This window comes from Thermothielavioides terrestris, chromosome 1 (assembly GCF_000226115.1).
Source record: "Thermothielavioides terrestris NRRL 8126 chromosome 1, complete sequence".
In the NCBI taxonomy this organism is placed as follows: Eukaryota; Fungi; Ascomycota; class Sordariomycetes; order Sordariales; family Chaetomiaceae; genus Thermothielavioides; species Thermothielavioides terrestris.
The window spans coordinates 1,089,492-1,114,989 of record NC_016457.1 but is presented as its reverse complement, the minus strand read 5'-3'; the positions used below and the strand labels follow the sequence as shown (position 1 = coordinate 1,114,989).

General features: G+C 59.2%; 5 protein-coding genes across 5 annotated transcripts; 3 read left to right on the top strand and 2 right to left on the bottom strand.

The window, feature by feature from the left end:
• Positions 1–30: 30 nt before the first annotated feature.
• Positions 31–2,399, bottom strand: THITE_2073214 (glycoside hydrolase family 72 protein). Its single transcript, XM_003648724.1, has 5 exons — positions 2,046–2,399; positions 1,399–1,970; positions 1,226–1,314; positions 821–1,151; positions 31–681 (listed from the first exon to the last, which is right to left on the bottom strand). Exons 1-5 carry the CDS (start codon positions 2,173–2,175, stop codon positions 433–435), a joined length of 1,371 nt encoding a protein of 456 aa, XP_003648772.1. The 5' UTR covers positions 2,176–2,399; the 3' UTR covers positions 31–432.
• A 978-nt stretch (positions 2,400–3,377) lies between these two features.
• THITE_2106586 (uncharacterized protein) lies at positions 3,378–6,140 on the bottom strand. The gene is made up of 4 exons (XM_003648723.1): positions 5,934–6,140; positions 5,652–5,863; positions 3,999–5,575; positions 3,378–3,916 (listed from the first exon to the last, which is right to left on the bottom strand). The coding sequence occupies exons 1-4, from the start codon at positions 5,976–5,978 to the stop codon at positions 3,516–3,518; spliced, it is 2,235 nt and encodes a 744-aa protein (XP_003648771.1). The 5' UTR covers positions 5,979–6,140; the 3' UTR covers positions 3,378–3,515.
• Positions 6,141–6,860: 720 nt separating this feature from the next.
• THITE_2106580 (uncharacterized protein) lies at positions 6,861–8,615 on the top strand. Its single transcript, XM_003648722.1, has 3 exons — positions 6,861–7,679; positions 7,748–7,985; positions 8,053–8,615. The coding sequence occupies exons 1-3, from the start codon at positions 6,973–6,975 to the stop codon at positions 8,530–8,532; spliced, it is 1,425 nt and encodes a 474-aa protein (XP_003648770.1). The 5' UTR covers positions 6,861–6,972; the 3' UTR covers positions 8,533–8,615.
• A 2,311-nt stretch (positions 8,616–10,926) lies between these two features.
• On the top strand, positions 10,927–13,805 carry THITE_39109 (uncharacterized protein; the record flags this gene model as incomplete). Its single annotated transcript, XM_003648721.1, has 2 exons — positions 10,927–11,236; positions 11,305–13,805. Coding segments are annotated over 2 exons (2,811 nt in total), but the record flags the coding sequence as incomplete, so codon positions are not given.
• A 2,102-nt stretch (positions 13,806–15,907) lies between these two features.
• On the top strand, positions 15,908–18,532 carry THITE_2125101 (uncharacterized protein; the record flags this gene model as incomplete). The annotated part of the gene is made up of 7 exons (XM_003648720.1): positions 15,908–15,918; positions 16,035–16,107; positions 16,223–16,288; positions 16,357–16,505; positions 16,567–16,692; positions 16,749–17,334; positions 17,399–18,532. 7 exons carry the CDS (start codon positions 15,908–15,910, stop codon positions 18,530–18,532), a joined length of 2,145 nt encoding a protein of 714 aa, XP_003648768.1.
• Positions 18,533–25,498: the final 6,966 nt, after the last annotated feature.

Here is a 25,498-nt window from a genome sequence, read left to right as displayed (position 1 = left end):
AACCCGTCAACGGTCCTCGAGACGGTGAGTGCAGGTAAAGGAAAGGGGAAGTTACCATTGATCGATCCTTCACGCACCTAGCGTAATTCAGGCGGAGTCGCCCGGTTTGTCAGGCGCGGCGGATGACTGGAGTCTCCGAATGTCGACAACTCGATTCCATTCTAGAGAAGACCAAAGCAGAAAAAGACCCTCGCTCCAGCGACCGGCCGACCATATTACGAGTGCAACTCTACAAATAAAACAACCCAACCTGGTCCCCGTTTTCCCGGGCTCCCCAGATGAAGACACTCACCTCCCCATTATCATTGTACACAACAAATAGGACACCAGAACAGCATAAGGTAAGGAAAAGAAGTCAATTCATCACCACGACCACCCTTTTTCAGGAATCCCCCCCACCCTTTCAAGGATCATCACTCCCCCGGCACCCACTCAAAGCAGCAACGTCCCCGTGAGGGTCAGCAGCATCACCAGCCCGGTGATGACGAAGGGGGCCTTGTCGATGCCGGCAAGGGCGACGCGGCCGGCGGGGGCGGCGGCGTTCTCGCTGCTGCTGGACGACGAGCCGGAGGCGGCGCCGGACCCGGGCTGGGCGTCGCCCGCGCTGGTGCCCGAGTCGGCGGCGTTCTGCGAGCCGGAGCCCTTCAGGCCGGGCCCGGTGCCCGCGCCGTCGGTCATGAACTGTGTGGTGCAAGGTCGTGAGTAGAGGAGCACAAAAACGGATTAGGTTTAGATAGGGTGTGAAGTGTGAAGGTTGTGCGTAGGAAATTGGGGGGGAAGGGGGAGGAGAGGGAAGCGGGAGAGAGATATAAGAACCAACCTTCTTGGCATTCTCAGGAATGGCCGGGAGCAGGGTGGTGTCGACAAGCCAGTTGGCGTCCTTGGTCGGGCAGGCGACGGCCTTGGTGGTGGAGGTGAAGCCGCCGTCGCCGGTGGGGGCCGGGTTGGCGGACAGGGCCGAGGCGAACTTCTTGAACTCGGGCTGCTCCTCAACCTTGTCGCCGTCGATCTTGACGATGCCGTACCCGTTGTCCTCGAGCGCGTACTCGTACATCAGCCCGCCCGAGTACACGGGCGTCATGTCGGAGCTCATCAGCGCCTTGACCTCGCCGAAGTCGCGCCCGTTGGTGATGCAGCCGTACTCGGAGAGGCTAGAACGTTGCTGTCAGCGGGAATATTCAAGCTGCCCATTTGTTCATTTAAAACAGACAAGGGACAGACTCACAAGATGGCGATGCCGTAGCCTGTGAAGTTCTTGACCTTCTGGTCCCAGCCGGACTCGTGGAAGTTGGTGTTGCACCACGAGTAGTCGTTCTGAACACGGTAAACGTCAGACTTTTGTCACTGGACAATTGATCTACGACGCTCCCCCCATGCGGGGCGGAGAAGGGCACTCACGAAGGCAAAGAAGTCGCTGCGCTCGTCGTCGGTGCCGCAGTTCATGTAATGGGCCAGCTGCATGCGGTTCTGGGCCACGTCGGCGGCCGAGTAGCCGACGGGGACGGAGCGGTAGTTGCGGGACTTGATGTACTGGCGCATGTCGCGGGTGACGGCCTTGACGTAGGGGGCGGCGAGCGTGCTGTTGACGTTGTCGTTGATGACCTCGTTGCCCGAGAAGAAGGCGAGCGTGTTGTCGTACTTGATGAAGGCGTCGATGGTGGCGAAGACGCTCTGCAGGTACAAGGTGTTGTAGGACGGACCGGGATCGAGCCGGTTGAGGGAGTAGAGCGGGTTGTTGGCGTCGATGATGGCATAGATGCCGGCATCGGCCAGCTCGTTCATACACTCGTCGTGGTTGGCCGAGTTGTCGGTGATATACACACGCACCGTGTTGACGCCCAGCTTCTTGAACTCGGCAATGTCCCGCTTGCAGACGTTCGGATCGGCCAGCGGATCAGCCATGGCCGACGACCCGCCCGGCTGGTAGTCGATGCCGCGGATATAGAACCGGTCCTTGCCCTGCCAGAACGCTGTGCGTGTCCCGTGTCAGTCTTGTCTGGTCTCCAGTCCGGGCGGGGGGTTTACTGTCGGTCTGCACGCCGCACCATTTCCGGACATGGTCACAGTCGGCAGCGAGGCCCGCTTGCTCGGCGGCTCGGGCTTCGTTGGCGTCGGCTTTGCGGTCCCCAGGCTGAGGACCGTTGCCAGCACGGGCATCAGGGTGAGAGATCGCATTTTTGGAGCTTGGCAGAGTGTTGGTTGCCAAGCAGACAAGTCCAGCTTTTTTTTTTGTTGTTTTGGAGTTTGTTTGTGGGAAGCGATTGTGTGCTCAAAGAAACGAGTGCAGACCAGAACGGCCGTGAATTATATCGTTATATCGTGGGTGAGTGAGAAAAAGCTGTGTGAGCGAGCGACGTGAAACACAAGAAGATTACGAGGAGGGACTGATCATCTTGGACAGGTGAACTGGCAGTTTGACAAGTTCCACGGGGGTGGAACGCGCTTGTTATACTGAAGTATTCCGTAGTGTAATGGTGGGATCATCCAGGCCAGTCGAAACCGGCTGGCAGCCCATGGCAGCCCATCAACGTTCAAGGCAGGGCGGCAGCGGGAAGCTGGGGTGCTGATCCCTGCCCACCCCTTTCCAAGCACGCCACAGTGTTCGGTCCGGTGGTTTGTGTCGCTGCCATGTGCCATGTGTTCCCTACTGTCACCCAGACACGCTGGCACAGGCAGCTCTCAAGGTCTCACCCACCTGGAATCTGGGCAGGTAGGCAGTTTGCTGCTTCTTGAGATTACCTGAAGACAAAAAGACGACAATTGGGAAGCTGCAAATGCGAGGAGAGTGGTTCCATTGCCTGCCACCAGCTGGCAGGTGGTGTAGCTTCCTGCTATCTCAGGCATCATCCAGCACAACACCAGGGGCGGCTTCAAACTCTTGTTCAACGACGTCATCGGCTCGGCAAGATTCAAGCGCCAGGTTCCCCAGCAGCCCTGGGGGGGCCTGGACCCACCCCCTGTCGCTCGGAATACCGGATCCCCCTTCGGATGCTACCTCCCCTTTTTTGAGACTTGTTCTGGAAATTGTACACGATGTTGACCACAATCACTGTACGGAATAGCGTAGTGTAGGTATAGCGGAATCTACACTATATACACAACAAAGAATAGCCAATTTCAATTCGGTTTTAGTTATCTTTGGAAAGCGCCAGCAATGTGCAAGAATCAGTCGTCCCAATGATCGATTCATGTGCCGTAAACCAATCCCAGCAGTCCCTGAGGTAGTGTATGTCTACTACGTGTGTAACTAGTGTACTTGGCATCCCTTCAACATGCAGATGGCGGGAGGCTGTGCTTGCTCCATCGCAATCTTGTTCCAACCTCAGACTTCTGTTTCTTCCACACCCTTCTTCCACCCCCCTCCCCCGCCCCACACCCCCCGGCTCACCCACCCCCCAACACACACAATAACCACACCTACACTATGGAGTTACTGCGCAGAGCCTACACAGCGTGAGGTGAGCATCAGCGAGGTGTAGTCAACCACACCCACACCTCCATGTACGTAGAGTACACTACACAAGCTGTATATAACTCGCCGGCACGCTCTTTGTCACGCCGCCCTTCTCGACCTCGGCCCAGCCGTCGCCCGGGTCCTCCTTGATCAGCACGAACCGCTCGCCCTCGACCATGCTGTGCTCGGCCTCGCTCTGCGCCGCGTAGTCGTACAGCGCCTCGACGTACTTGAGCTTCTTGGCGCCTCGCCGGGGCGCCACCGCGGGGCCCTTCTTCTTCGCCCCGCTCGTCCCGGCCGCCGTCCCGATCGACGAGCCGCTGTTGGAGTAGGTCGACTGGCCCGTGTGCTGCGGCAGGATGGCCGCCGGTGCCGTTGGCGCCGCGGGCGTGATCTCGATGTAGGTCGCCGGGACGAGACCCTCCTTGTAGCCTGCCCGCACTTTGACCCAGCCGGATCCAGCTGCGAAGTAAAAAAATTGTTAGTGGGTGGTGGTGAGATCGTCAGGGGTAGGGGGAAACCGATCGACGGCGCAGGAACTTACTGTCGGGCTCCAATATGACGAGATCCCGTCCCTCCGGCACGCTCAACTCGCCCGGTCCGCCGGCTTCGAAGGCGTACAGCATCTTGGCCTTTTGCTGCTCTGACGCCTGCGACGAGCCGTTCGGCGTACTACCCGGAAGCTCGCTCACGTAGGCCGCCGGCGGGGGTGCAATGACACGGTGCTTCCTGGCAGCGCCCGCGCCAGCGCTCGGCGCGGCTGTGCTGGTCGGCCGGGTGGCGCTCGGCACATCAGGCGGCGTCTCGTCGGCGGGCGACAGGGGGCCGGTCATGGATCGCTGCGAGCTGGCTGCGTATCCTGATTTCCCTGACGTGACCGTGTCGGACCGGCTGAGGCCCGGCAGCTCGGCCACGTGCTCTGGCGGGCCGCTGCTCGGTTTGACCAGCGCGTTTGCCGCCTCCTGGCGCTCCTGCTTCAGCTTCTTGCGCTCTTCCTTGGACTGCTCCCCCGGACACTCGGCCGGCACCTTCATCTCGCACTTGCTGTGGCATGTGTAGCCGCAGTCGCGGCAGTCGAACCCCTTTGCTGAGAGCCCCCATATTCTCTCCCCGCAGAGGTCGCAGTTGGTGGGGATCTTGAACGTCTGCGATTTGAAGTTGTGGTTCTTGGCCCCTAGCGTCACGTCGCCCACTGTCGACGTGATGGTGGACACCTCGACCTCGACCGTGATCCGCTTCCGGTCGACTTGGTGTAGGTCCTCCTGCAGCGCAAAGAGCTGCGACACCACGGCTACCTCGTCCTTCTGCTCCGTCCCATCCCGGATCTTCTCCTTCACGCGCCTCACGGCCTCGACCTCCCGTCTCTTCTTGTCCGCTTCGCGGCGCAGTTCGCCGAGCTGGCTCTTCGACTTGTTGAGTAGGTTGCGGAGGTAGATCTTGGCCGTCTCGTCCACGATCATGGCGCCGTCATCGTGCCACACGGGGCTCGGCTCGAACACCTTGTTAGCAGGCTCTTGGAAGGTCCCCATGTTGTGCCGTATGTACATCATCGAATCCAGGTGAGGCTGGTTCCGCGTGATTTCCTGGCTCAGGTGGTCTATTACGCCCGCGCTTTGCTGCAGCATGGTCGCCTCGAGCTTGGCGGCGAGCGACCACAGTCCGTTTAGCCTGAGGGTGCGGAACTCCGAGAGGTCTTGCAGGCTGTCCATGACCTGGGGCAGGTACTCGTGGTAGTATTTTTCCTTCTGCTTGTTGGTGACGTTGATGGCGATCAGGTAGCTGTTTTTCACGTTGTTCATTTCGAGGATCTGTTGCTGGAAGGCGCTCTGCGCCTTCGCCTTGTCGAACGAGGACTCGGTCTTCTTGCGCTTATTCTCCACCTCCTGGCAGGCGGCGTCGTACTTGCCCTTCATCTTCCGCAGATCGGCGTACGACGCATCTCGTTCTCTCTCGAGCTTCTCGGCGTACTCGGCGAGGCGCTTGCGCAACTCTTCGAAACGGACGCCCATGTGCTTCAGGGGCTCGGCCACCTTGCCGATCAGGTCGTTTCCGTAGCGTTCGTGCTCATCAGCCCGGGCTTCCAGGGACGTCAGATGCGTGGTCCATGTGGTCAGAGATGCGCTGGCGACTGCGGTGTAAGCAAGTCTGTCGGGGGCACAGCACGCAGTCCCATCCGCCGGATAGCCTGGGATCATACCTCTCGAGCGAGCCGGGGGTCATTGCTGGGGTGTCGCCAACACTCAGGCTCGCCGACTTGCGCGTCTTCTTCTCGAAGTATTTCTTGGCCAGCGCATTGAGCTTCGCGCTGTATTCCTTCTCGATCGCACTCCGTTCGCGGTAGAAGGACTGGATGTCGTCGAGCCAGGCGATGCCGTTGGCGACCCAGGCGTTCGCTGGCTTGAAGCCATCCTGCGGCATCCGCGTCAGCCCGGCTCCGCTCCGAGAAAGCCACCCCGCAGTCTCGTAGAGGGCGCCGAACCTTGAGTTCCGATCCCAGCGTTGGGATAACGTCCACCTCAGCCATGATTCCCGTGCGCTTCCAAGATCCTTGATTCCCCGGTCCTCGTCATGAAAATAGGGCACAGGGGCGCATACATGCGAAAGCGTTCGTCGTTTGGACGGGGCGTTGGTGGGTTACTGTGGTACTCGTAATGCGATATGTGGGAGGGACATTTTCAGGGACACGGCCCGGCGAAGGAGCCAACTGCCATGCCCGTTTCGGAAACCGCCTGGGGTGCTGCGCCGGCGCCAAGACCAGCTCCGCGGGGTCGCGATGGAAGCCCGAAGCCGCCAATTTGGAACAAATACGGATTACCTCCACGAGCAACAGATATGAAAACTGTTTCCTGGGTACACAGCAAGATGATGCAAAAAAAATGGCATGGACACGGCTTAGTCACAGACTGCTCGTGTGACTTTGCAAGAGCGGAGAAGACCATGTCTTACTCACTACCTAAATTGCACCCTCAGCGACGGGAGCTCGTCATCAAAAATTAGGTAGTTACCGATAGTTACAGCATTGCACAAAGGAGTGTTCTGTGCAAACTGTACGGTAACGTTAGGTAACTTATGCTGGTTTTCCTTGCCGCCTAACTCAGGTAGGTAAGGTACCTCTAGTTAACAATTTGGGATCCAAAAGCGCCCCGCCAATGTTCAACTCCAGCTCGCAGCTCAGCCCCACCATCGTTGACTGCGATTGTGTCCCAGCAAGCAGAGGCAAGAAAAATAGGTAAAATTTCAGCGGCGAACGGACTCGCCCTTCGCCATCGTTTGCCCACCGATTCTACTTCCTGAGCCCTTCGCCTGCGTGAGTCCAACGCTTTCGTCCTGGGCCGCCCTTCGACCAGTTGGTTCTCTCCCGTTGCCCATCAGCATCCGTCGGTTTTAATCTTCCGCCTTTTCGCGCGCGCTTGTCCCTGCTACGCTTTTACTTTGCGACCCGTTCGACATCTATCAACTTACCCCGACGTGACTCCTCTTTTCAGTTCGTTCGTCTCCTGATCGCAACAATCGCAGCCATGGCGGACCTGGCCAGCCGCATCTCCAAGCCGAGCGACGCGCCCGCCAGCGACGCGCCCGCCCCTGCCGAGGGCAACGGCACCGAGCAGCCGATCGACGATGGGCTTAACAGAGGTCTCATCGAGTCGTCGTATGACGTTGAGGTGAAGCTGAGCGACCTGCAAAACGACACCGACAATCCGCTGGCCTCGGGCGTCTCCTCCTTCGAAGAGCTCGGCCTTTCCAAGCAGATCAACGACGGCCTCTTGGCTATGAACTTCAAGAAGCCCTCCAAGATCCAGGAAAAAGCCCTGCCTCTCATGCTCAGCAACCCGCCGCGCAACATGATCGCCCAGTCGCAGTCGGGCACGGGCAAGACGGCCGCCTTCGTGCTCACCGTCCTGTCGCGCGTCGATTTCACCCAGCCTACGCAGCCGCAGGCGCTGCTCCTGGCGCCCAGCAGAGAGCTGGCGCGCCAGATCCAGGGCGTCATCAAAACGATCGGCCAGTTCTGCGAGAACCTGATCGTCGAGGCGGCCATCCCCGGCTCCATTTCGCGCGAGACGGGCGTCAAGGCCAGCGCGGTGGTGGGAACGCCGGGCACCGTCTTGGACCTGGTCCGCCGCCGCCAGTTCGACGTGTCAAAGTTGAAGGTCCTGGTTATTGACGAGGCCGACAACATGCTGGACCAGCAAGGCATGGGCGACCAGTGTCTCCGGGTCAAGAAGTGGGTGCCAGAAAAAATCTCCGTGCCTTGATCCTTTCTGCCTGCCATGCTGACGCGACGCGACTTAGTATGCTCCCGAAGAATATCCAAACTCTCCTGTTCTCGGCCACCTTCCCCGACAAGGTCATGAACTATGCCCGAAAGTTCGCGCCGAACGCGAACGAGATCAAGCTCCGCCACCAGGACCTCACGGTCAAGGGCATTTCCCAGATGTACATGGACTGCCCGGATGAGAGCAAGAAGTACGACATCCTCTGCAAGCTCTACGGTCTTATGACCATTGGGTCATCCGTCATCTTTGTCAAGGTCCGTCTTTGCACTTGTTGTGTCCTGCTCGCCTTGAGCTGTGCATGTTTCTGACTCTTGGCTACAGACGCGCGAAAGTGCCAACGAGATTCAGCGGCGGATGGAGGCCGACGGACACAAGGTCTCAGTGCTACACGGCGCGTACGAGGGCCAGAACCGCGACGCTCTCCTCGACGATTTCCGGTCCGGCCGGTCCAAGGTGCTCATCACCACCAACGTCCTGGCGCGCGGCATCGACGTTTCCAGCGTGTCCATGGTGATCAACTACGACATCCCCATGAAGGGGCCCGGGGATAGGGAGCCCGATGCCGAGACGTACCTCCACCGTATCGGCCGCACCGGCCGCTTCGGGCGCGTCGGAGTCAGCATCAGCTTCGTCTACGACCGCAAGAGCTTCGAGGCGCTCTCGCAGATCGCCGACTGGTACCAGATCGACTTGGTGCAGCTGAGCCCGGACGACTGGGATCTCACGGAGAAGAAGGTGCAGGACGTCATCAAGTCGAGCCGAGCGCGCCCCGAGTACGCACCCAGTGCGCTCGGAAACTGAGGGAAGACTGCTCTGTGTGAGAAGGGGGAAAAAAGGATCACAGCAGTATCTGAGATTGCAGCTTTGCGACCTGTTTCCAACCGGCAGATGTAGCAGGGGATTTTAGGGGAGGTCGATGCAACGGTTGCGCAGAGAGAGGATATCGCACTGCCACATGACTACGAGATGAAACGCCGAAAATTTGCACTGAGGATGGAGTTCTCGAAGGAGTCGAGATCCGTGATGGCTTGTTGTATGTACTTAATGCGGCACGGGAGCATCCAGATAGATACCAAAAGGGAAGGGATATTGGCGTGTAATTCCGCAGCTTTCAACTGCCAACCCGGAAAAGACGGGATCCTACGTGTCGGGGTTGGCGCCGGGATGCGGGCTTCTTCTGCGCCTGGGTGTATCACAGTCGGGCTGCCGTGCATTGTTTGGTTTTGGTTGACACGGTGATCGCCTCCCCTGGGCGCTTGCCTTCGCAGGTGCGCCGCTTGAGGTGCTTCCGCTGATCTCCCCGCTTCATTCAGCCCTGCCACAAACTGAACTGCGCCAGACAACTGCGATTTAACCGTGCAAAGCAAATAATGTTGCTGAGCCAACAATCTGAGACATGTCTTGGGCTCAGTTTAGTAGAAGCCCTGCTTCACCCGCGATTTACCGAGTGGCAGTGTTGAAACAGCTTTGGCACCTCACTACCTGCCTTACTCTCGTTACCTGGTAGGTATATAGTACACTAAAGAGAAGCCACCTGATTGGCTCCCGCGGCAAACCTCCACGTGACCAGATCTTCGCACCTCTTCTCCTTCGCGCCCAATCGTGGCCCAGACCTGTGGGTAGATCTCTGCAAGCATCCAATTTTAGACGCCGGCCAAGCGCGCGCGCATCCGTTCCAGGCCCTCTCCTCAGCCCATTCGCTCCCGCAGCTCTCTCTGTCCTGCACTGCTGCACTGGAGCGATGCATGCAAGCACTGCGGATGGATGGGCGGTGGATCCTTACCTCTTTCTGCAAGGGGTTTCCCGCTGTTCCCGTCCTCTGCTTGCCATCTTTAGAGTCGTCTGATCTGATCGGCGTGCGTTGTTTGCGTTCGCTTGCGTCCCCTCCGCTGCGTGTTGCAGGTGAACTAAGGTGGGCAGCTGTCTGGAAGTGCGGATTAATCAAGTCAGGTAGGTACCGCCACGCCGCGCGCCACGCCCGGCGCCGTTCCCGGGCATCGGCAAGCGTTCTCTCCAGTCCGGTTGTACTACACTACTGGGGGCATGTACGGATGTAACTTTGTATGCAATTCAGAAATAATAGCAGGTCTGGCCAATGGTCGCTGCCGCCCGCGCCCGGAGATTGATTGGGCCCCTTGGGGCGCGGAGGTTGCACGCGCACTGCTGATTCGGGGGTTGTCTTGTCGACGCTCATTCGCCCTGCCCTTTCCCCAGTCGGTTCGGCTCGATTCGGATCGCGCTTCTCACAAGCCGCCGCCGCCGTGGGGAGACATGAAGACTGGAGGCTGGAGGCTGGAGGCTGGACACACGCGACCTGCAGGTCTCCTCCCATCGGCTCGCTTCCCAGGGGTGGCGGTGCGGCGGGGGGGACGCAGCTGCGTGATCCGGTGGGTGTGAGTGGCTGCTTTGGGTTGGGGCCAAGGCGCTGTGTCATTTAGCGCAGAGCGAGCGAAACGCACAGCGAACGATACGACTTGTTGAGGATCGTTGATGAGAACGCCGGCGGCAAGAGATGAAAAAGGGCGGAGGGCCGCTGTGGATGGCCGCTTTGCCATGGAAATCGTGCTCGTGCTTCTCCTCCGTCTCGAGACTCGCCACGTCTTCCCTTTCCTTGGCCGCTGTGCTTGTGCTGTATCATTATCTCTCTCTCACACTCGGTTTCAGGTCACCCGGGGATTAATCCTATCATCATCTTGTGTGACACCGTCCGTGTGGTGGTTCCCCTTTTGTGTCTGTCGCGGTTGTTGACCATCTATCTCATTGTGGTGACCGGCGCGGTCTCCCATCTATCCTCTCCGTCTTCTCTTTTCTCCTATCCGACCTCGTCTCTCGCTTCGGTAGACTCATACCTCTACGTACCATGGGAGATGCTGGGCGTCTCCGTTTAATGTCTACAATCTAGGGCAAGAACAGGTTGGGCGCTCGGCCCAGTGTCCTGCCCGCCTGCAGCCGCGGAGGCCATCCGGCGGCCAGCTCTCCCATCAGGGGTTCCCTTTTCCATTGGCAGTGCGGCCTCCGGCACCTACCCTACCATCTGCCGTCGTCGCTTTTGTCCGACCCGTCGAGGGTCTCCGGAGTGGGCTCAAGACTCCTTGCAATCTGGAGCGCAGATGGACTGAACTCTCGCTGATCTGAGGTGCGCCGAAAAAGCAGTTGCCGGTGGAACCCCCGATCTCTGACCTCCGCTTCCAGACGTTGCTCGGGAGGATGGCATGTCGGTTATCAAGGTTATGCCTCGCGACGCTGACGATCCTTCCTGCTGTTGCCGCCGCGGCGACCACCAATATCACCTCCGAGATCTTAGACTTCGTACCGGTTTGCGCCCAGGCCTGCTTCCAGTCCTTCATCTCGGCCAACTTCGACGCGGCGATATGCGGCAACTCACCCTCGCTGGACTGCCTGTGCCGGCAGCGGGGCAGCTCAGGGTATACCATCGGCGAGGGCGCCCTGTCGTGTCTCGTGGGAGAGAGCAGGTTTGGCGCCTGCAATGGCCAGGACGTCGCCAGTGAGTTGGCCGCCGGAAGATGGAGACGAGCCGGGCTGATTGTTTTCCAGATGACGCGACGGGCACAGCCTACAACATGTGTGTTGGAATTGCGAGGGCAGCCCCGGAGACACACTCGACCATTGTGGCAACCCTCGTCGTCCCCCAGTCGGGAACCGGGCCTCTTCTCGTGCCAACAGCATTGCCGACGACGTCGAGCAGGGGAATGGCAACCGTGACGATATCTACTACGCCGACACCGACTGTCAGTCTCCCGACAGGCACCGAGACGAGTCCCACGACGGCTTCGACCGGCCTGGCAGCTCCCGCATCGACGCCCACCGCAAGCCCGGACACTTCTGCTGGTCAGGCACAGCTCAGCAGCGCACAGATCGTGGGCATCACGCTCGGGTGCATCGCCGTCGTGGTCTTCGGCATCATGCTTGTGCTGATCGCGAGATGCGTTCGGCGGTCGAGGTTCGGTGACCTTGAACGGGGCTTCTCCCGACTCAGGGACTCAATGAGCTTCGGCAGGAAAAGCCGTCCGCTCAGTGCTCCCGGTGTCCAGATCTCCAGCCCATTGATTGGAGCGCCGGTCCGAAACCCGGCAGCTGCACGGCGGCAGCCAAACATGCAGCAGGGTGGTGTCGGCCTCGCCATCCCTCCCATTCCTGCCCGCGGTGGCGTCCTCGCTAGGCCATCACCAGCGCTAGCTTCCTTGCTCGCTCCCCCTCCGACCTCGGTCCGGCCTGCGAACGCCGCGCCAGCCTCCGCTCCCACAACGTCTGTATCGAGTGTGCCCAAGGTTGTCGTGACCCCCGCGAGCGAATCTCAACCACCGTCGGTGAGACAGAGCCCACCAAAGCCGATATTGACGCTGGCCATCCCGAAGGGCCCGGAGCAAGCGACCCGCGTGCCAGCGAGCGTGAGGGATAGCGTGGTTACCGAGTTTGCTGAGGATGGGGAGGGCGATCTCGCTCCTGGCACCATCATCTGGCGGCCACCAGCTTCAGATCCCCAGTCCGCCTCGACGACGTACTACGCCGATAGGGCGGGAAATTGGATTCTGAGCAACCCCTCGACCCGACAAGCGCAGGCGTCAATACCTACGAAAACGGTCATCCAGGAGGCCCCATCGGCACCCGTCGAGGTCGAGCTGCCAAGCCCCGACCATAAGACCAGGGCTGAGAGAGCCAGCGATGTCTATGGCGGATTTGTGCCCGACGCCGTCGTGTCGCCACTCAGGCTGCCTAGGAAACCCGGACAGCCCCGGCTGGGTTCTCCCATCGCGTTCAAAGACCAGCGGCGGATGCCACAGCTCTCGAGCCCCAACCTCTCCGAGCGATTGTCCCAGACCGCGGAGAGTCCCGGAGGCGCACCGAACCAGGTCAAGAACCGACCTCCGGATCCGTACTTCGCCGCCGTACGCGACTCCAGGGATTTGACAGGCGTGAGGAGCAAGCGGCGCTCCGCCAGGAGAGCAAGCCGCAGGATATCACTTGAGTCGGCGACCTCAATCGAGTCAGCGGCCGCAGGGCCCTTCGAGGACGAGGATCTATCGCCGGTCACCGAATCCCTTCACACGCCGATATCTCCGGGAAAGTCGCCGGTCAAATACCCCAAGATACCGAGGAGCAATGAGGGACAGCAGGCACCCGGATCCGACTTGCTTCCTCCGGAGAATCAATACAACGTCTGGCGCCCACCGGGGCATTCCAGCACCGCCGGAGCAGGCTCACTGCCGAAGACCAAGACCGCAACCCCATCTGCCGCCCCCCAGTCGAGCGCTGGGCCAACGAGACCCTGGAACGCCCCGAACATGCAACCGGCCCCGAACCGCAACCCAGGCCGGGCGCGCACCGGCTCTCCCGAGGCCCGGTTCAAGCTGGCTCCAGCAATCGAAGCGCAGTACTGGGAGCGCCAGCGGCAAGTCGCCAACCCGGCGTCATACTGGAACCAGCCGCCGCAAACCAACCCGTCCGCAAGACGCGCCCAACCGCCGACAGCGCGCGCACGAGCGCAACAACAACAACCACTGCCGCCGCTACCACCACCCAGTCCGCCCTACGAACTCCCAGCCGAGAGCCCTCCTCGGCGGCGACGGTTCGCAACCGCAACCCCACCCCAACAACAACAACAACGGCCACAACAGCAGCAGCAACAGCAGCAACAGCAGCGCCCGACCGGGCCACGCCGGCCCACCGACCTGCCCACGCCGCAGGCTACGCCGGACAACCACAGCCCGGCGAGCCGGAAGCAGCCCCAGGCCCAGAGTCAGAGCCAGAGTCAGAGCTCGCTGCTCGCCAAGCGCCGCGGCGCCGACAAGGCGGCGGCGCTCAGCCTCGGCAACGGCAACGGCATTGGCATCGGGTCGGGGCGGAAGGGCCGCGGGTGGAAGAAGGAGGAGGAACCGCTGCCGCAGCCTCCGCAGCAGCCGCGGCAGCAGGAGAAGCAGAAGCAGGAGAAGCAGCAGCCGCCGCAGCAGCAGCAGCAGTACCAGGAGTACGGGCCGGTGCCGATCACGCCTGGTTGGGTGCCGGAGCTGACGCCGACGAGGAGGGGGGAGGATCTGGTGTTGGATGTGCAATAACTACCTTAACTAAGGTAGCGGGCTGGTTTGAGGTGTGGGTATATACATACTAAACCGTGCTGTAACTATACTATCTTTTTTTCTGTTGTCGTCTTCTGCGGGTTCCTATAGGGTTGTCGGAGCTTGTGGCATATATGCATGCCATGTACAGATGCATGGGAACGGAGTTTGGGTTGGTGGGAGTGAAGGGTGCGAAGACCCAGAACGGGAACATGGGAGGAAGCATCTGGGGCGTTTGATCTTTGGATTTGGGATGAGGAGGGTTTGTCGCCTTTCAGAAACTATACGCTGTTGTAATCCGAACCGTATATAAACCGTAGTAGTTGGATGCTTCATTTTGAGAGATCATGTGCACCGTCTGTTCTGTCGGTTGCTGTTTGTGGGAAATACCTGAATCCCCGGCCGAGGCAATTCCATGCCTTTACATTACCGTCTTGGCATTCAGGGTTAGGGCTGAGTTTGCCTTATCTCCACAGCGTTATCCTTATCAGGAGAGCCCCTCATTCTTCTTCAAGCGGGGCATTCAGCAAGCACGGCTTTTTCACGCAATGTGCTCACTGACGCTGGCGGGAAGGATATAAACGGAGATGCTTCCACCGCTCTGCCATGCAGCATCTTGCCTCTGCAAGCGCTGCTGCAGGAGGACTCGACTCTCCGCGACTGTTACCAGCCGCCGCGTCTCGTGTCGGCCCGATGGGCGCACGTTTTCTGCGGGATGTCATGATGGATGACCCGGAACTGGATGATTAATCAGCGGGCAGACGGGGAAGGGGCGAGACGGCCCCACGCCCGCCGCGAGGAAGGTGAAGGTCCCGGCCCTTTTCGTCCCATGTGTTCGATGTCATGTCTCGGCAAGGGCGAGAGGGAAATTTTCGCCAGGTCATCCATTGCCCATTGTTGCTTACATCCAACCCCACAAAGCGAAGCTTACGGCATCGGAGCAGCGGTGTTAGGGTTTCGAAAGAAATCTTTTGCCGCTCTGCTGTGCTCGTACTTCTCCTGAGCTCCCCGCGGTCGGAACTCATTCTCCGATTTCTGGGGAGCTTTTCCTACCCGTCCTTTTCCTCGGTTGCGAACACTTCCCCAGCTGTTTGTTGAAGAAAGCTGGGTGAAGAAGGGAGGGCGTTACTGAGGTCCGCGGCATCTTCAAGTTGAGCGCTTCGTCACAGCCACGGACAACGACGCGACGATATCAAACCGAGACGGTCGCACAGTCGGGCAAAGTTCGAGGCATACGCCAGCTAAATCCTTCGAATCCTCCCGCTCGCTGAAGGTATTGTTATTATTATTGTAAACCCGCGGCTTGCCTATTTAAACTAAGTACCGGAACAAGAGCCCTCGATCCCCGTTGGCACGCTTATCGTTATCTCATCCGCGCGTCCCTCACCACCGGGATTGACACCTGCCACGTGAAACCCCGCGTAACGGCCCGTCCAGTGGAAGCCGAGAACGATTGCGTGCTCTGCATGACGTCTTTGCGCCCGCAACCACTTCGGCGGCGTCACACCTTCTGATTCGCGCAGCACCCCAAGCAAACCCGCGGCGCTCGAGGCTGCGCGCGTGGGGGGCTTGCAGGGGCGACCACCCATTGGAGTTCGGCTCTCGCGAGGTGCCCGTGTGGGATCACCGGTGAGAGACTCGAAGTGAGGAGCAGAGAGAGGTGAGATCAGGGGGAGGATCTCGGGAGAAGGCGCTGGGACGTTTTATCGAGGTGCCGCCAACGCCCTTGCTCCCATTGCCCGTCGGTCGTGTGTTCTGGCCCGACACTTGCTTGGGATCCCGGTGCTCACGATAGCATCATCTCCCACCGGTTCATCTCGCCCGTCACACGATTGGTTGTCTTCTTCTGCCTGTCGACCGTGAGCGCTCGAAAGTCAACAAGCCACAGACGCCGCCCTCTGAGCAGCCAGACTTATACCGCCGGACCGTCCTTTTTCGCTGTCACTGTAAGTGCCGTGTCGGTACTTGCTAGCTACGTCCATCCTGCACGGCCCATCTTGCATTTCTTGGACAAGGGAGCTGCCCATCAGCGCCAATATTTACGTCAGACGGCGCCTGTTCATAGCTGAATCAGTCCGAGGAAGAAGAGCACTCACTTAACAATGGGTCTTCTGTGCGTACCTTTCCCCCCCCCCACCTCTGTTTAGGCTGCGCTGGCCACCCTGTCTGCCGCGCCATAACACCAACTTCCCTAGCCATGTCGCCATGCTAATAGCCTGCCGGTTACAGGGCTCTGGGAACGGCTCTGGATTGGCCAGAGGCCAAGAAGCAAGCTCATCTTGTCAGATCCTGGGGGATCAAGGTGAGCCTCGGTCCGCTCGTTACCCGCTAACCCTATCCTTTCTTAACCCCCGGGCCTTCCGGAATTTTCCATTGACCATTATGACTGGCTGACTGACTTGCTGCTGTTGCTGTAGCAACTACTCGAAATATGGAACAAGGCCAAGGGAAAGGAGCGCGATGCTATGCTTTGGGGAGATGAGGTACTTCCCCCCTCCTTGGCTCCCTCCGTGTACCCGTGGCCGACTCCCTTACGCCCTCTCATTCGTAGGTCGAGTACTTGGTTGTGACGTACTCCAAGGACGACCCCAAGGTCCTGCTGTCCCTGAGGCAAGCAGACATCCTCAAAGCTCTGGCAAGTGACACAGCGCTCTCCAAGGCGAAATGTGCCCCGCCGCTTCCGGATGGCTCCAATGCCCAGTAAGCCCCGAACATCTTGCTGACTGCCCCTGAGCACCAGGCTAACGATCCCCAACTATAGCACAAGCCAGCCACCCCCAGTGTTCCACCCAGAATTTGGGAGGTTCATGCTCGAGGCTACCCCTGGCAAGCCGTGGGGCATCGAGTTTAAGGAGCTCCTCGAGGTCGAGCCAAACATGAGGCTGAGGTACGGCCATTCCGGCCGTTCCACATTTGCTGGCCTCGACTCTGACCGGTCTGCAGGAGGTGCATTGCCCGAGACCATATGCGGGCCAACGAATACCCCATCACGTTGACGACATTCCCCAGGCTCGGCTGCCCCGGAGTGTTCACCGAGCCGTTCTACCCTGTCTCGGGGCCCAGGCTGAGATCCCAGTTCGTGCCGGACGAGATCGCCAACCCGCACATCCGCTTCCCGACCCTCGCAGCCAACATTCGCTCCCGCCGCGGCCGCAAGGTGCAGGTCAACGTGCCCGTGTTCCGGGACGAGAAGACGCCGTGGCCCTGGAAGGACCCGACCGTCAACTACGACCTGCACCAGTGGCCCGAGGACGACGACGTGCGCAACGGCGCCGCGCCCGACAACTTCATCCACATGGACGCCATGGCCTTCGGCATGGGCAGCTGCTGCCTACAGATCACCTTCCAGGCAAAGAACATAAACGAGGGCAGGCAGATGTACGACCAGCTGAGCCCGCTGGGCCCGATCATGCTCGCGTTGACGGCCGCGACGCCCGTGTACAAGGGTTTCCTTGCCGACACGGACGTGCGGTGGAATCAGATCAGCAAAGCCGTCGACGACCGCACGCCGGAGGAGTTGGGTGAGAAGGTAACGGAGCAGGCCAGCCAGCATTCCTCTTTTCCTCCGCTCCCTCGTGCTAACGCTCAGTCAGCCACTGGTGAACGACCGCTGGAGGATACCCAAGTCACGCTACGCCTCCAACTCGACGTACATCTCCGAGGACCCCCGGCTGCGGCCCGAGTACCTCGACCCGGATCTCGTCATCGACGAGGACATCAAGCAGCAGCTCCTCGACGGGGGCATGGACGACCGGCTGGCCACGCATTTTGCGCACCTCTTCATCCGCGACCCGCTCGTCGTCTTCTCGGAGGACCTGGAGAAGCTCGACCTGAGCAAGACGGACCACTTCGAGAACATCCAGAGCACCAACTGGCAGCACATGCGCTTCAAGCCGCCGCCGGCCGACAACAGCATCGGGTGGCGGGTCGAGTTCCGCCCCATGGAGATCCAGATCACCGACTTCGAGAACGCGGCCTTCGCCGTCTTCATGGTGCTCATCACGCGCGTCATCCTGTCGTTCGACCTCAACTTTTACATCCCCATCACCAAGGTGGACGAGAACATGGAGACGGCGCACGCGCGCGACGCCGTGCTGTCGCGCCGCTTCTACTTCCGCCGCAACCCGTTCCCGACGTCCTCCTCGCGCACCGCGCGCAGCAGCTCCGCCTCGGGCGCCTCCACCCCGGTGGTCAGCCGCCCGCCGACGCCCACCGGCCCCGTCGAGGACGAGTACCGCCTCATGTCGGTCAACGAGATCATCAACGGCTCCGCCTACGCCCGCGCCACCGCGTCCTACTCCAACCTGCAGCCCGCAGATTCCGCCGCCGCCGGTTCCACTTCCGCTTCTTCCCCAGAACAACAACAAAAACAAGCACAAGCCGGCGACGAAAACGATGACGACTTCCCCGGCCTGATCCCGCTCGTGGAGAGCTACCTGGATAGCGTCAACGTCGACGTGGCCACGCGCTGCCGCCTCGCCGCCTACCTGGACCTGATCCGCCGCCGCGCCAGCGGCGAGCTGTGGACCGCCGCCCGCTGGATCCGCCACTTCGTCGCCCGCCACCCGGCCTACCGCCGCGACAGCGCCGTCGGCGAGGCCGTCGCCCGCGACCTCGTCGCTGCCGTCGTGCAGATCGGCCAGTGCGAGTCCGCCGGCCAGGAGCTGCGCAGTCTGTGCGCCGAGCAGGTCCCCGGGCTCGAGATGCTTCTGGGCGGGTTGAGGTAGTTGTCGCTGCTGGGGAGATGCCTACCTACCTTACCTACCTACCCATCTAGTTAGGGAGTGGAAGAGCGGTTTGTGGTCTGGAGGAGGAGGTTCTGGTCGTTGGTGGTTTTGGTGGTCGCGGTTGATGCATAGAGGGGCGGAAAAGGGAGGCCCAGCTGGGACTTGCCATGCCTGCGTTTCCTGTGCGCAAGGGGTCGTTGGGACAGCTGCTAGCATCACGTTGTTTTGTTTTCATTTTTCCCTCTTTAGAGCATTGCGTTTCTGATTTGTTTTGCGAGAAGCACCAATTCGTTGCATTCTGGATACTTGCCGGGTGTCTTGAACCCGCCTGCATACATTAGATAGAAGCCCCTTTTCTTCTTCCCCTTGCTCCACGTTTTCCAACCAGAGAGGGCTTCCCCACGGCAAGGTGGTAGCAACAATAACAGCAACGTTGACGCCGACAGCATATGTGTTTGTCTATTATTCCCCTCTGAGCCCATTCCAGCAGGAGGCTACTAACCCTCGCGGATGCTGAATCTACCTCTACCTACCTTGCACCCGCGGAACCGTGCTGCATGGTGAAACGGACGTGCGGTAGCGTCACCCAGCTGTGCTCTGCTCTGCTCTGCTCAGCTGGGTGCGTCCAACACCCGCGCCCCCTGCCAACGAAACACTATTATTGTATGTACAGTACTCACGCATCACAAGAGACCCTCCCCCTCCTTCCCGGCTAGAGTTGCTCGTCGCGCTGCAATCCCTCTGCCTGTCCCTCCGTACTGTGTGCACAAAGCAGTAGGCAGAAGACATGGATTCCCTAACCAGGATTGAAGCTTCCCTGCTTCACTGTCGTCCTTCCTTTACCCCCCCTTACTTCCTTCCGTCCTTCCTTCCTTCCGTCTCCGTCCCTTCTGTTTCTCTTCCCCTCCCCTCCCCTCCCCTGCCCTCCCTTCCGTTTCCGATCTCAGGATCAATATGCGAGATCGATCCCCGACAGGGTACAAGGTCCGACTAAGGACAGACATGGGGCTGCCATACAGGGGCATGGATGCGCGGATGCGTTTGGGTGCGTGCGAATGGGTGCGTGCATGTGGGTGAGGGTGAGGGCAGGGGCAGGGGGAGGAGAGAGGAGGGCATCGGGCCATGCCACGTCAGAGACATATAACACCTACACCGACCTACCCGACCCTACCCGCTTGCCCTGCTAACTAACTACCGAAGGGAGAGAAAAAGACGCACTCAAACCAAAATCAGGTGTGTGCAGTACTGGGCAGGTCTGGCTGGGTGCATACATGACTACCTTAGTGTAGATGCAGATTTGCGGGTGCAAGCTGCGGGGTTGTTTGCGAGTCTCGGTCGGATAGGGGCGAGGTTGGGGGCGGTGGGAGGTCCAAGGGGCCAGAGGAAGGGTGAGTCTTCTACTGCGTTTCCGCATCGTCGCCTTGGGATCTGGATACAAGAAAGGGAGGAGGTTAGTAACTAGGTAGGTAATTTAATTGGCTGCCTGTGCGGAGACGTCTAGTTGACAGCGGTAGCTAATGTCAACGCAGGCGGGTGACGCCTAGATGCTCAGTGAAGAGGGAAGCTGGCTTGAGATACGCTACCTCCGTGCCTCCTCGGGACCTGAGCCGCGGATCGGGGCCTGGGCCGTCTTGGTCTCTTCCCATCCCTCTGCCCTTCCCGCTCTCTCCTCCTCGATATGGAGAGCTGCATCCATCGTGCATATGCTGTGCGTCTCGTGCGCTGTCGTACCTGGGCGGGTGGCATTGTTTGCAGTAAACAACCCTAAACCACGACGCTCACCGGTGTCTTCGCTTCCTGAAGGCGTGCTTTTTCTGGTCGCGTCTCACTGCATGCGGGAGGGTGGGAAGGTGTCTGCCACTGTGTGCACAGATAAGTGCTGGGAAGTGGCAGCATCGGATCTGCCTCGCCATCAAGCCACAATCTGTTCATACAGGTAACTTGAGAGGCGACGGCCAACGTGGCATGCTTGTCTGAGCTGACGACTGCTCATTCACTGCCGGCATCGACGGGGTCTCCGCCTGTCAAACCGTAAGTTGCTGCTGCATGTCGAAACCCACGAAACCGCAGACGGGAGCAAGCCGCGGACGGAGAGCTCGTAAACCGTTCCAGTCAGCTTGTCCCGCTTGCCCGCATGCCAACTTACTCAGATCCAGCCCGGCCCAGCCCAGTCAGCCATGGCGCTCTTGCGATCAGACCGCCGCTAAAAGTCCCTGTGATAGTTACACAGTAGTCCCAAATGTCTGAGATTGGCCCGCAATTGGTGGTGGACTAGTTAACGAACTAACTGTCGCAACCAGGTCTCGGGGTCAGCAAGCGCCCGGTCAGAGACAAGGCCAAGCAGGGTGACAGGTAGTTAAGATTTACATGTATGTAACATATGTCGTCTTCTGGAATGTCGCTGTCTGACCTGTTTCGTTCTGTTCTCCTCGGATAGTCTCACATTGCTGATAAGTGGCGCCACTATTGTCGGGACCGGCCAATGTCCTCGCGCGGCATCAACTCCAAGGGCTGCAAGTCGTTCCCTCGTTCCCCGTGTACAATCTCTCCGGCTTTTTTCGGGGCAGTTCGTGGAGTCGGTTTCGTTAACTAGCCCGACGAAACACGTTGCAGCCAGTTGAGGCTACTTCCTGATTCTGACAGGAAGCTGGCCGATCTTTCAGGGTGCTTTGGTGCTAGCTTCTTCGATTCCGGATGCCTCGGTTTAGCAGCTGCACCAGCAACGAACTTTACGTAGGAGTTGATCCGTACTCACAGTACGCGACCAAACAGGAATGAGCACCTGGAGGAGGGCGAGACATTGCGTTGGCAAGTGTTGGGTTGTCTTGTCCAGTCGGTGCTGCTGCTCCTCGGTTCAGCCGTTCCAAATGTGGCGGATTGCAGCCAATGGGCGGCACGATTGCGAGATGGGATGATCTCGATCTGCGCCAACAAACACCCGGGCGCGCTTGCCGCCGGGATGCTGCGTTACGGGTGGACGTTAAAGAGGTCCCGCCAAGACTAATTTCGGCCAATTGTCGGCAATGTTTTTACACCGTCAGTACGCCGCCAAGATCGCTACAGGGTTTGCACTATCGCCAAAGGTTAGTTCGCCAAGGGTACGGGGGGCGGCGCTAGCCCCCCGCTAGTTAGGATTTAGGTTAAGGCTAGGATACAGGTTATAGTTAGGGTATAGGTTATCCTCGTTTTCTTTTTTTTCGATTTGGTTGAGGTATTGTAAAGTAGTTGTTGTTACAAGTCTTTACGATTTTACATTGTTGATGTTCGAAGTCGTAGCGGCCCCGCTTACCCTTGGCGATTTGTAATTACTTGTACGCGGCAGTCTCCGAAATTAGTCTTCGCGGGACCTCTTTAACGACGACCGCGTTACGGGCTCATGGAAGTGACGTCAGCGGGGCTTGGCCTCGGATGGAAAATCGCCCCTCGCTAATCTGGTTCGATTTTGGCAAGATCCGTGCGACCTAACGTGCTCTTCGGTGCGTTCGGGCGTCGGGCTAAGGCAACCTTTCGGAGTTGGTGGACATGACGGTTGCCTGTGTCGCACTGGCCAAAATTGAACCAAGCGCGAAAAAAGCACGGAACAAGAGAGTTTTGGTATCCGGGGTTGCAGCTGCCCTCGCACCTTCCGTGGAGATGATTGATTGGAACTTCTTTGGCGTTGGCCATCTAGCCAGTGCCGACCGCCTCTTTCCCATACTGTGGCTTAGTTGCTTACTCGAACTGCCTCCGTTATTTCACAGTGCACGTCACTGACTGGACGGCATCAGGTTCTCTCAGATTTATTGTTAGTAGGTAGTGTAGTGTAGGATCTGGCCTCGTCACGCGAGATTAGCCTCCCTGAGGGCCGAGATCTGGAGGGCAACTCGCTCGCTCACTGCACAGTAATCCGTATCTTGACCATCGTGGCTGCTCTCCTTGCATGTTTGCTTGTTTCTATATTTCCATGCATTGTCGGAACTTCCCCCCTTGTCCGACACGATACACACCGTTAGTGCATCGGCCGCCTGCAGCCATCAGCCCATCCCGCTCGTCGATTCAGCGGGCTCTTCTGTGCGACCCTTAGCGCCGTGGAGCTGCGCAAAACGATCAATTGGTTCCTGTTGTCGGGCTTTCTTGCTTCTCATTTTCGTGGCCTTGGCCTCTGATCCACGCCAACAACCTGAGTCATTTATTGGGCAGCCTTCTCGTGTAGGTCCTTCGGGTCTCGCTGCCTAACGCGTGGCAGGCCTCCTCTCAGTCCGCCTGCTCCTCGTCCGGCCCAGCCCTCCTCTCTCATGTGGCGCCGTCCCTGTTGGACCCTTGTCTTCGTCGGACCGCTGCATGGCGGCCCGGGTGCCTCGCGCTCTGTCACATCTCCATCGCGACTTTCTCACTTTTGCTGACTGGCTCGGTCCGCTGATACTGGCATTAGACATATCACCTCCCTAGGATGCCCAAATATAGGCATAGTGTGCCACAGGCTGCTCCAAGCCTGGCGTTGCTTGCCGCTTTCCCTCACTGTGGCGTGGCGATGGGAAACCACCCGGGTGGTGGAGGCGGGATTACGCTCCCGGCCGCCAACCCTCGGCATGCCGCGGGACGGTGCCGACCGCGAAGTTGGCACCGTGGCCGCCGCTCGTGGCCGCCGCTCGTGGCCGGGGGCTGCTCGCCGCATTCAACCGACAGTAGTCCGTATTTCAATTTCATTGAGAGATATTTTGGGCTCGGAAAAGCCCAGTTGCCCGGTCTATGGCCGCCCGCGTCCCTCAACCGCCATCAATATCGTCTCACCCATGCCTCGCAGTAACCACAGTACCGGGGGTCTGGACTGCACGATAATCCGGTGAGTGCGTCTTGCGCTGCTGGTGTGCCTCACCCCACGACAAAGGCCGTAATGCTCCGCACCCTTTCGCCTCTGGCCAGGACTCCTGAAGCTTGCAATGTTGCACGGCATCAGAACCATGGGCCATAGCCGCGTCAGGCGTGTGACGGCTCTTCCCTCCTCCAGCCGTCCTTCTCGCGAAGCGAAGAGAGGGCCAGTCAAGAGACCAGAGAAGATGCAGAGGGGTAGCAGCAGCCGCCGTGCCAGCAGATCATCCCGACGCCTGCGTGCCGGCGCAGGCTCGGAACGGAGAACAGGGCGAGAAAGAAGGGAGTGGCGGCGGGCCCCCCAAAGCTGGAAGAGAGCAATTCTAGCCGGTCCAATGCTCACTATCCAGACGGGAACAGACGATCGGCTCGACCAACGATCAGATCAGATCAGCACATTCATCCTCACCCTTCTTCCTGTGTTGTTCCCGGAAGGGGAGGAAGGGGTGGGCAAAGCGGTACTGGTCTGAACAAGGGTCCAGCGAGGACTCAAATCTCGTCCTCCCGCATCACCAGCGAAAGAATAGCTGACTACGCCATGTCTCGTCTTCATGCCTCTTCCGTCTCCAGTTCCTCCCCCTTACAGCGTGTACTGTATTCCGTAACTACAGGAGGGAACCCCTCCAACGCGACCAACCTTGTGTGACACCGCGCTGCACGCCACGCTGCCTCGCTTCCACTTGCCTCTCACGTCCTTTTTTCCCGTGCGCGCGCGGTTGGGCGGGGGGGCCCTGCGAGCTTCAGCAAGAAAGGAAGAAGAGAGAGTTGATCTGCTTCTGCAATCGCGCGAGAGGGAGGATGAAAAGAAAGAGGAAAAAGAAAAATGGCGTGAGACAGCAGAGACCTTCCCAATCAGATTGATCCGCCAACAACGGCTCTATGCGCCACCGCGACAGGCTGGTGATGTAATGGGCTGCTGGGCCCCCGTGCATTGCAGATCTGAGCAGAGGGAGGGTACATAGCTTGCCGTATGGCGTCCACCGGTGAGCGGTTGGCTGCTTTGCTGCTGCTGCTGTTGCTGCTTCATCAACAAACCGGAGGTGTTTACGGAGTAACTCCAGGCAGTGATGGCGCCATTGGTGCGTCGAGATCCATAACTGCCCCCGATTACTACATACCTTACCGTACCTGAAGGTAAACTACTCGCCGGAGTACATACCGCCGTAAACGAATGAAAGAATAACTAACCTTATGAGCGGGAGATATGCGTGCAGATCCCCTCTTCAAAGTATGTAATCCCGCATCCGGAACCCCGTTCCCGGTCCCGTTCCCGTTCCCGAGCCGGGCGCCGGGCATCGGGCATCGGGCCGCAGCACAGACGCACGGCTCGGCAACACATCGCTATATGCTACCATGTATGGACACATGTATGCTACGGGCGATGGCTTGGCACGGCACGGCGCGGGAAGGGGGAAGAGGGAAGAAAAGCAAAGTTCTGAGACAGGCAGACAGGCAAAAGACAGGACAGGGCTGTGGGGGGTCCGGGATACGGTAACTAACATTAGATACAGGGAGGCAGGTACGGAGGGATTTGGGGCCAGGCAGGACAGCATAGGATAGGGTAGTGCCTAGGTTGGTTGGCTGGCTGACTGTCTCTGAGAAGCGGGAATGTTGTCGGTGAAGTGAGATTCCGGAGAGCTGTCCGCGGTTGGGGAAGAGGAAGGTGGTTGTCGTCGAAAATCAGCATATTGGCGTCGAGACTCGGTATGGGTGAGTTTGACATGATATATGCCTCGCTAGTTGGTTAGACCGCCGCCTGAAGTCGGCCCAGGACTGTTTACTCTCTCCCCACACTCCCCGGCATGGGATAGCAGAGCCATCTCAGACCGCACATCCAGGATCTCATGCAATCCATTCCTATATTCCATTCGACTTCGCCCCTAACATATGTACCTATACCAGCTGCCACCTCTCCTATCCATCTACCGTTGTCCACCCCCTTGAGGCCTCCTTCTTTCAGAACCCTGGTATTGCTCTCCGTCTAGATCACTCCCCTCCCAAACTCAAGATCTCTCTCTGGAGACTGTTCTGCCAAAACACACACCCGGAGGATAACACCTCCCCGAGTAGAGAAGAGAAACAGAGACCCGTAATACACGTTTGAATATACGACGATAT

What these genes read in the sequence shown, in the direction of transcription:
- THITE_2073214 (XM_003648724.1), bottom strand. Translation starts at nt 2,175, where the DNA reads ATGCGATCTCTCACCCTGATGCCCGTGCTGGCAACGGTCCTCAGCCTG. An exon ending in TGTGACCATGTCCGGAAATG is followed by an intron (nt 1,971 to 2,045) that starts GTGCGGCGTGCA and finishes GGACACGCACAG; the next exon opens with CGTTCTGGCAGGGCAAGGAC. An exon ending in GCAGCGACTTCTTTGCCTTC is followed by an intron (nt 1,315 to 1,398) that starts GTGAGTGCCCTT and finishes TACCGTGTTCAG; the next exon opens with AACGACTACTCGTGGTGCAA.
- THITE_2106586 (XM_003648723.1), bottom strand. Translation starts at nt 5,978, where the DNA reads ATGGCTGAGGTGGACGTTATCCCAACGCTGGGATCGGAACTCAAG. An exon ending in CGCTGGGATCGGAACTCAAG is followed by an intron (nt 5,864 to 5,933) that starts GTTCGGCGCCCT and finishes CGGATGCCGCAG; the next exon opens with GATGGCTTCAAGCCAGCGAA. An exon ending in ACCCCCGGCTCGCTCGAGAG is followed by an intron (nt 5,576 to 5,651) that starts GTATGATCCCAG and finishes CGCAGTCGCCAG; the next exon opens with CGCATCTCTGACCACATGGA.
- THITE_2106580 (XM_003648722.1), top strand. Translation starts at nt 6,973, where the DNA reads ATGGCGGACCTGGCCAGCCGCATCTCCAAGCCGAGCGACGCGCCCGCC. An exon ending in CAGTGTCTCCGGGTCAAGAA is followed by an intron (nt 7,680 to 7,747) that starts GTGGGTGCCAGA and finishes GACGCGACTTAG; the next exon opens with TATGCTCCCGAAGAATATCC. An exon ending in CATCCGTCATCTTTGTCAAG is followed by an intron (nt 7,986 to 8,052) that starts GTCCGTCTTTGC and finishes TCTTGGCTACAG; the next exon opens with ACGCGCGAAAGTGCCAACGA.